The following is a 9927-nucleotide window of genomic DNA, read 5'->3' on the forward strand; positions in this document are numbered from 1 at the left end:
ACCGCACAGAAGCCGCCAGTGCTGGTGTCTGAACCTGACGTGACCTCAATTCCACCGGAAAGTCTTGATTAGAGCGGCCTGAGGCCAGCCGGGATCCTGGTCGGGGGGCGGGGGGAGTACGCGCCACCTCTCCATCACCGGCCTCCCGACGTGGGACTGACACAGGGAGAAAGGACCCGGGCGGCCACGTTTGGAGACGCGCTGTCGCCCGGAGTGTACCTTGTTACAGCTGCAGTCCTCTGACTTTGAGCTGAGGGGCTAGGGAGCCCCTGTGTCATTAGGGTCGTGTCTGCACATGAACAGTCAGGCCAGGTAGCACACCGTGGTTATAACCAGTGGAGAGGGAAAAGAAAAGCCCTGGATATTTTAAAAGAAAACTTAAAAAACATTAAAAGAATGTATGAAAAGAACAATAGGGGAACAAACCCTAGGACTGAGTAGTTACATTACATGAATATAATATGTGGTACATAATGTAGAGTGCTTACGTGATTATTTTTCTTCACCATATATTTATATTTAAATATATTGTTTGCTGCATCTACGTACCTCATGGCACTTAGTATTCACTGAGAACCTGCCATGTGCCAGGTCCTGGGCGAGGTGCTGTCAAAGTGACTGTGGTCCCCAGATTTCACAGATAGATCCCTTGTTAAGTGGTTTGGGGATAGCAGCACTTTCAAGCAGAATTATGGAGAACTGAAAAGCAGTAACGCCCTGCTCTGCGACATCGGGTGCGTGTTCCAGGTGGCCCGTGTCCGCCTCACTGGGGAGCAGGGGCAGCAGGTGAACCTAGAGACGCGTGGAGTGGCCCAGGCAGTGGCGAGGGAGGGCGTGGACGGGGGATGCTGAGCAGGAGGAAGCGGGGAGGCTGGGTCGTCCTGTGCAGGAACTTGCTGGCCTCTTCAGGGATGGGTCCCTGTGCCGGGAATCCTCTGGACACACTCCTTTCAGAGAGCCCTTTGAGTGGTCAGAGTGGCCATGTAGGAGCGGCTGAAACAGTCTGGTTCTGGGAATAGAGATGCGGGGGACTTGTCTAGGGGGATGTGTGTGTGGAGAGAAAACGGGCTACTTTTGTTTGTTGTGTTGCGTTGTTTCACTTGTGGGTTCACTTGCGGTGGCTTTGAAGGAGCCAGTGGACAGCTGCCCTGGCGTGGGGCTAAAGCTTCTGCCAGCCTTGGTGCTGACCCTGCTCTGGGCACAGAGCACCAGCAGGATGGCAGCAACTGGGGTCAGGGCAGAGAGGCACCTGGGGTGGGGGCGATCAGGACGTCAGGGCCCTGGACCAGCTGGACTGACTCCCAGGGGCCAGGGAAGCCTCTCAGCCTGTGAGGGTCTGGGCAGGGCGATACCCCAGGGAGCACGAGGAAGTCTGTGTGATTGGAGTCCCCGTTGGAGGCTGTCCACACAGGCGCGAGCCAGGGCTCTGTGGGGACCTCCGAGGACCCCCTGGGTGTCCAGCCTTCTCTGCATCCCCCTGGCTGCGGGGCTCAGCCCCTTGGTTCCCACAAGAAGCCTATCTACACTGTGCATTTTGCAGGTTTTGGTAGAATTTGGTCAGGGAAACCTGCAACCACACAGCCCGGAGTCATCGGCGACCACCTGGGATTTCACTGCCCCCTCCCCCTTCTCTCCTGACCTCAGTCCTCTTCTCACCCTGTCTCCTGCCCTCTCTCTCCTTTCTGTTCGCTCCTCCAGGCTCCACCCCTTCTCTTCTGAGCAACACAAAGTCTCCCCTTTCTATCCACAGAGAATTTTAGGGATCGCCTAGTGTTTCAAGTGCTAGAAGTCTTGGGCCCTACTTTAAACAGCTTTTTAAAGTCATTTTACTGTCAACAAACACAGTGAACAAAAAATGTATCCATCTTACTATCACACCAGAAAACAAAGTCGTTCACAATTGACCTTAAGTCTGAAGTAGAGATTTTACCTCTGCCTTCTTTATTTTAAGCAGCCATTAGCCCTTATGGTTTCTTTCTTTTCTTTTCTTTTTTTTAATTGCAGTACAGTCAGTTACAATATGTCAGTTTCTGGTGTGCAGCACAGTGTCCCAGCCATGCATATACATACATGTATTCGTTTTCATACTCTTTTTCATTAAAGGTCAGTACAAAGTGCTGAATATAGTTCCCTGTGCTATACGAAAGAAACCTGTTTTTTTTTCTTATGATTTCTTTTTGTTCTTTTAAAAAAAGAGTTAAATGAGTTTAATACTAGAAATAAGCCCAAGTTAAACACAGAGTTTTTTTTGAGTGAGTGATGTAGCAAGTTGGAAGCCAACTGCACGGATGCACGGAGATTGTGATGTGTCTGTAGCTTTTATCATGTGTAACAACATGAAATGCAATTTAAAATGAGCTTTATATATCTTGTGTAATAAACTTGTGAAATACGTATGTATTGAAAATAGTTTGATTGTGCCTTTTACTTAAGTTGTTTTGCTATTTATCCTTTTTTTTGTGAGGGGAGACACTATTTGCAAAAGCTTGATTAGTATTGTATCATATTATTTTCCTTAGTATTAAAGCAGAACTCTATTGATAGATTTTAATTTGATTAGCATTAGTTACATATAACAGTGCTATTTTATATATTACTTCTCTGTGTTGTTAAAATCTGTCATTTCTATGTGGGAATCACTAGTGATTTGTATTTGGGTAAAGCTAATCCTAATTGGTGCAAATGATTATTTACTAGTGATGCAACTTCAGAAAGTTAGCGATGGACAGGGTCCGACATGTCACCTGCCAGTCGTTGCGACCCACCCAGGCGTGAGCTACACTTGAATAGTTCATGTATAGTATGTCTATTTCATGGAAAAGCCATAGAGTAATCATTTAAAATTTAAAGTTGGAAAATTGATCTTAAGACGAGTTCTATTTTTTTTTCCCTTCCCAAGCTAAATGATCTCAAGGGTCTCCTGAAAGAGATTGCAAATAAAATCAAATAAAACTTCGTGGACACTAATGGACAAAGATCTAATTCTGGCACAGTAAGTTGTTTTAATGGCTTTTTGTTGCTCTGAAAATTTACATGTTTTAAGGCTAATTCAAAATTGTGATTTTTTTCTCAGTTATTTTAATTGCACATTATTTGAAAATAATGCATGGTGTGAACATTTTCAACAATGTGGGGATATAGGAAAAACCAAGAAGAAGCTGCCGTCACGTGACTTTCCCCGCCTAGTCTGCCCCCCACCTGAGGCTGGCACACCTGGCAGTAGGGGACAGCACCCTTTTGGATGTTTAAACAAAACGCTTGCTAACTATACAGCTATTTTGGCATTGAGTCAAGGTCACACTATTCTAGACTTCAGACATGCACCGCATTCTCATGACACATCACTGCTGTTCACTGCTGTGTGGGATATCCAGATTATGGTTCTTTGGGTTGGTTTTTTTTATTTCCTATCAAATGCATGTTGATCACATTTTACTACCAACAATGTCTTAGTAAAGCTTTTAAGGTTTTTTTTAGCAAGAGCTCCTTCGCACAATAAAAATGTAATTAAGTTAACCAGGCAAAATTGAACCCAAAGCTTTGCTCCATGCTCTTACCATTTGCTTTAATTATGTTACCCCATTACCTGTCCAGATTCTAAAACCAAATGTTCAAAATGTTGTCAGGGATGTGTAGAGCTAGGGAGAAAACGGCAATGAGCATGCCATTTGATTAGAGTTTTTTGAGCAAGTGAATTGCAAGGAATGGGAACACAGTTAACACTCCCTCCCCTCTTCTCCCCTCCCCTCCCTTGACTCCCTTCTGCTCCCCTCCCCTCCCCCCCCTCAGTGTTTACTGAGCGCCTCCTAAATGCCAGGCATCTGTGCTCTGACCCGCGCTAAGGCTCCACACTGATCGCTGCCTCTGCATTATATCCACGTGGCAGAACCGCTCCCCCAGGGTGACTGTGTTGTAGGGGTCATCGTGTTGTCGTTTCCTTTCAATGTACCTGGGCACACAGTACTTTTCCTTGGGGTCAGACAATTATGGATCATATTAAAAGCCCTCTATCCTGGAAGACCTTGTAAAAGCAAGATTCATGCATCTTATACATACTGTGAAGGCAGGTACAGCCTCCCGAGTGGCTCATGCAAATAAACCTGTCTGTTTAGGAAGAATGTATTGCCATCTCTTCCACCGTGGTGTTTAATAAACACAATACTATACCTTATAATAAGTTATAATGTGAGTTCTGAAGCATTTGTTGTTTTGTTTAATTTATGAGCTGAAATATAGAAGAAAATTAGGAATAGACAAAACAATTTAAAATGGTTCAAAAAAAACCATAGAGGGTGTAATAATCAGAAAAGATTCAAAATGAGATGTACACATACACCTCCTGAAGCTCTAAGCTCCTCATCTCTCCTTTCTCCAAAAAAAATGTTGACGGTAAGGAAAATGAGCAGACAGGCTGGTGTCTTAGCAGCTTGCTTTTTGCTTCCACTTAAACTTTTATGAACATACGGAGAGTGAGTGAGTTGGTGAATGGAGATGACCTGGGCAAAGGATGTCACGTCACGCCCGTATGGGCATCTGTGAGAGAAGGGATGGAAAGGGTGTATAAGAGAACAGACCCCAGGAAGTCTTCGCCACGGATACCTTTTTTTTTTTTTAAACTTTGTGTTTATTGTTTAGAAACAGTGAATTTGGCATGTCCAATTTTTGGTATACTTTTTACTTCTGGATGTAAGATCCATTTTCTTGTTTTGATGTTGTCTGTCTAGCATATCCTTAAGTTCACTGAAAATGTAATTTTCTAGGCAACCACCTGTCTGCTGCTAAATTTTTTTTGATTTTTTTATTGTAATATAATTGCTGTACAATATTATATAAGTTATAGGTAGACAGTATAATGATTCACAAGTTTTAAAGGTTATAATCCATTTATAGTTATTGTAAAATATTAGCTCTATTCCCTGTGTTGATCAATATATCCTTGTAGCTTATTTTATACTTAAGTAGTTGTACCTCTTACTCCCCTACCCCTGTGTTGCCCCCTCCCCTAGCCCTGTATTGCCCTCCTCCCCACCTGGTACATGATGCTAAAATAGTATTCTCGTAGTGCCTCTCTGATACTTCTTTCTTTAGAGGGGTGAGGGTGTCTTTCCTTGGGGTGAGGGCAAGGGAAGAGAATGCCAGCTCAAGTGGGTGTGAGCTGGCCCCAGCGGAGGTAGGGCAGGAGTGGACATTCGGGGGAATTTTTTTTTAACCAATTTCCTCACCTGGGCTGCCCGTCTCAAATCAGCCTTTGATCCAGTAACTCAGGATGGGACATTTGTGTATATATTTTTCCTTCTCCCACACTGAAGCTCAAAGGAAGTAAGAACCACGGTGAGGGAAAGCTGTTTATTTTAATGTACCTTTATACCCTCCTGATGGGGCTGGGTGGGAAGTGCTTCCCTGAGGCCACCAGATTGTTCGATGACTACATAATAATCCCCTGACCCTTGTATTTGCTGCACTTAAATTCTAGTTCACTGAGAGAATTTGAAGTTCCTTTGGGAGTCATCAGAAAATTCTTTTCAATAAATTATTGCAGTTCTTATTTTATTATCAACTCATCCTTTATTTATGCAGAAACCATTCGGCAAATAAAACATTGGGAAACTTTCTGGGCCTTAACTTTGACTGAGCTAAGCCTTGACCATTCAACCACAGTCATTCTGTTCACACCGGCAAACTGGTCAACACTCACCTCATTAAGAGAAAAAAATGCCTCTTGTAATGACTTCAGTACCAAAAGACAATCTCTCAATTTTTGGTAGTACGTTTGGACCCATTCCCTGTATATTATGAACGTGTTTTGAAGCAAATCGTATTGTGAGAATGGAAGCGGGAAACCGTTCTTCACACAGTGTTCTTTCTTTCTTTTCACAGGCAGTGGCAGACATCTCAGCGCAAAGGATTCCAGGGGTATGACTGAACAATTTTGTTACTGACGAAATGAGAATTGTTCAGGCCCCTGGGTGCACAGCGATGGTTTTAAAAGCCCAGCGTGAGCCGTCTGAGAACATGTGACTGCTTTCACATGAGAAGATGGACGTAGAGGAAGAATATTTCCTACGATGTGTTTCGCCTGAAGGCTGCCCTGTTACTTTCTGAGTCTCAGTGACCAGAACTTGCTGGAGATGATTTAAACTGTACCCCCGTGTCCTCCTGTCCCCTTCATGTTCCTCCTTTGACCCCTGCATGTTACAGAACACCTCTCCTGGGAATAGGGACTGGGCCATGCTTTCCCCCCGTGTGGGCATTTTGCTTCCCTCCAAACGATCCTCTGCTATTTCCCTTTTTTTGTGTTATGTGACTCATTAGCTGGCGTATTGTTAAAAGTCTCCCCAGTCAGATCAGTTTCTAAAGCACGCTGCAGCAAGGGGACCCTGCTCTTTTCAGGAGAGACTGTTTCCGTTTCTCATTGTGCTTTTTATCACTAAAGGAGGCCATGAAGCCGCATCTCGCCGGGAACTCCGCCTGGAGGACGCAGCTCCTCGCCAACAATGTGGAAAGTCACCAAAGAGCAAGCCTGACGGCGCCACTGGCTTTGTCTTCACTGGATGACCCTCTTTCTCCTCTTTTTAAAAATTATTTTCCCATTAAAAATAATTCATGGACATTATAGAAAATTCCTAGATATTATAGAAAATGTAGGCTACTTGGAAAAGTAGAAAATACAGACTCCCTACCTAAAGGTCATCACTGCTAATGAGTCAAGAGGTTTTTTTAAGTCTATTTTTTTTCTATGCATGTTTTGTTTCTCTTTAAAAATTTTACATAACGTCATCACACCACACATACCATTTTATATGAGCTTTTTCACTTAATATTTACTTGAAGATGTTTTCCTTATATTCATAGTCTTCTTAAACATTACATTAACAACTGCATAATATTCAGTCTCTAATGATTTCCACCATGTTGGTCATGGAAGGTGGTTTCCAGTTGGTCAGTGGGATGAGCCACTTTGGGCATAAATCTTTCTCCACATTTGGGAAAATTCCCCATGGCCGGATTCTCAGGAATAGGTATTGGTTATCAAACTATTTACAAGGCTTTCTTATACAATGTTTAGCAAACAGAAATTAATGGATATGACATATGCGATACATGCGCCTAGAAGTCTTAAGACAAAACATATGTTACCCTTAGTTTAGGAAGAAGCCAATATACTTATTTCAATATTACAGATGGTGAAGACGTTGGTATAAAGTTGGAGAGATTATTACTGAACACTTCTGGTCCCAGCTCTGTCTGCAAGTGGTGGTATCTTTGATCAAAAGAGATGTGCTGAAAGTTACTAAGATAATTTAAATGTCCATAATTAGTTTTTTTCTGCTTTGAGTAGACTATAAACTCAGTGGCTAAAGGCGGAAATCTTAGAAGGAAGCTGTTCAAAGATTATCTATTTAGAAAAACTACAAAAGCCTGAACTGAAAAAATTTTTTTCCATTTTGTCTGGGCAGTAGTTAAAAGTCTAACTCCTCACAATATTCATAATTTCAATAAATGAACACAGATCAAAGTTGTCTTTTTACTTAGACTTTGTTAATGGTCTAAAAGGGAATCTTAATAACAGGGTTGACCAGTTCACAGTTTTGGATGCTGAAAGCACATGGGATAAAATTTATGTGACAAGAATTGTCAATGAGTGGAAATTTGAAGATGTCCGAGTCAGTGAGAGAATTTCACTTTTTGGTTTACTCCGGCAACTAGAATACCTGCCTTTTCTGAAGCCACCAACAAGAGGCTGTGTTATCTCCGTGCTGACTGGAAAAAATAACGTACGCGACACTGAACATACAGAGTGACAACATCCCACGTCTCACCCTCAGTTCCAGTAGTGAGTGAATAGAACGAAACATTAAGTTGAAAACCTGCTAGGAGACAAAACCTAGCCCATTGGCTGACCCCCATAAATGCATTTGTCCACATATTTATGTCTCCCCTGACCAGGTTTTTGTCAGTGTGAGAAATAGGCCTCTGTGCACATCGGTATCAGCAGCAAAAGCGAGTCTCCCGTTGACGCTGACGACAGAGAATTTGAACGCTACTCGGAATTCACTTGTTGGAGAGGGAGCTGCTCCGTGTTGTCAGCTCAGCGTGCCTGGTGGATGTTTTTGCCTGGTTGCGCTGCTGAAAGTCATTATTTTAGGTGTAGCTCATGAAAATAGCACATGCATTGAACGGACCTGTAATCAAAGGTGCTATGTGTTTGTCCGTGGCGTGCTCCGGTACACCCCTGCCGATAACCCTGCAGCTCGGTTTAAATGAGTGTGTTTAACGAATTAAATAGGCCGAAATGCCACGGGTTGCCTTTGTCATTCTGTTGAAAGTGGGAGAGAACTGCAACTCCTTTCTGCAGTCAGACTCACTTCCGTGGGGATCTGATTCCCAGAGTTACACGAGCTGACTTGGCGAAGCAGATGACTAGAACATTCTGATTGGATGCAAGTGGAGGAACACCCCCTTGTGGTTCTGGTTCTGACCAGCAAGGCCAGGTCCAGATCCCATGGCCACCTTTTGGTCCCCCAAGTTGTGCTCCCATCTGTAGCTCGAGGGTCTCCATTTTCTCTGCCTCGAAGCCACACCCACTGTGTTGCCACCCCTCAGACACGCGTAGCTGTTCCTGAGCTTACAGGGGTCTCCTGGCAGGCTTGGGATCTGTCTTGGGGCCAGCGTGGGTGTCTTTTCCTCACAGCCCCACGTGGTGATGGAGCCTCAGGCCCAGACTGGTACATGGCTTCCCCGCAAGACACAACCACCTTGGTTCCAGACAGACTTGGGGAAGTGTGTCTCCCTCCCACCATCCCTCCTCGCTTCTCGGTCCATGTTGGGGGCTGAACTGTGTGGTTGTCATGGAGACAGCCCCATCCACAGCATCAGTCTCAAAAAGGCTTAGAAGTTGAGCCTTTGGCCTAGCTGGAGCTGAATATTGGAGACAAATGTCCCACTGCCCTCCTCGACCCCCTGACCCAGGCATGCGTGGACTGAACTAGCCTTTATTCTCCTGAAGATGGACATCGTGAGGGGAAAGCAACCTTTGGTGGTCCGCCCCAGTTGTTGATCAGACCTCAGGGGACGTTTCTGAGCCCCAGTTAGTTTAAGATCAAGCCGGGGCTTTGGGACCACATGTACACATTTATAGCAGCAATTAAAAAAAAATCAGTGTTTTTCCACCTGCAGAAGTCCTGTTTGACTAGGAGAAGTTTCTTTCATTTCCTCCTATGTGCAGTGTATTGTCACTAAGTGTCCACTGTGGATACTTTCTGGCCACTGAGAATGAAATAAATAAAAAATCCAAATACAAATACAAAAATCAATATTAAAAAAAACAAACAGGAGGCTCTGTGCTCCACCATCTTATAATCCATTAGAGGAGACAAGATTGATTTAAGAAATGGACACTGTAGGCAGTGTGCCCAGGGCAAAGGCATGGGATGCAGACCAAGGAGACACCTGTGTCGGGTGAAGGGCACAGGAGGCACCCGCTTCTGTAGTAGTCAGAGGAGATTGGCTTCCTCCTTGTTCCTTTGTGTTTGCATCAAAGAAATGCCTTGAGCAGCTCCCTGGAATGGGAGTGAGACCCAAGTAGCTAAAGACAGTCGCTAATTGCTGTGCACACGCAGGGCTGAGTTGTTTGAAGTTGCTGGGGGAAAACAGAGGCAGATTTATTGAGATGGGGACACAACTCAAAGGTGCAGGCTAGGAGGGGCACGTAAGGGGAGTGCAGGGCGCTGGGCTCGGGGCCCTTCCCTGTGATGGTGCCAATCGTCAGAGAAGAAACACGCAAACCATGAAGCAATCACGGCAGCAGATCTCACGTGATCATCTAGACTAAGGACCACATTGTGCCTGTGAACCACCCACAGGCTCCCGTCACACTGGCCTGTAGCAGTTTCTTTCCAACTCGTGTCTCCATCAAAGCTCTCGCCT

The 9927-nt window shown here is 44.5% G+C and overlaps 1 protein-coding gene across 5 annotated transcripts in view; it reads left to right on the forward strand.

Annotated features, from left to right (window-relative positions):
* The window catches only part of TRPM8 (transient receptor potential cation channel subfamily M member 8), a 74736-nt gene extending 68046 nt beyond the window's left edge, over positions 1-6690 (forward strand). For 2 of the 5 annotated variants that reach the window (XM_006209134.4, XM_072960658.1), the window contains 2 exons: positions 2900-2992; positions 5878-6690. In XM_006209134.4, the coding sequence (XP_006209196.1) occupies positions 2900-2950 (51 nt within the window). In that variant the 3' untranslated portion in view covers positions 2951-2992; positions 5878-6690. Of the gene's footprint in view, positions 1-2899; positions 2993-5877 lie in introns of those variants that run through there. The other 3 variants (XR_012072400.1, XM_072960660.1, XM_072960659.1) reach the window with 3 other exon arrangements.
* Positions 6691-9927: the final 3237 nt, after the last annotated feature.

The sequence above is a fragment of the Vicugna pacos genome, chromosome 5, assembly GCF_048564905.1.
Source record: "Vicugna pacos chromosome 5, VicPac4, whole genome shotgun sequence".
Lineage (NCBI taxonomy): Eukaryota > Metazoa > Chordata > Mammalia > Artiodactyla > Camelidae > Vicugna > Vicugna pacos.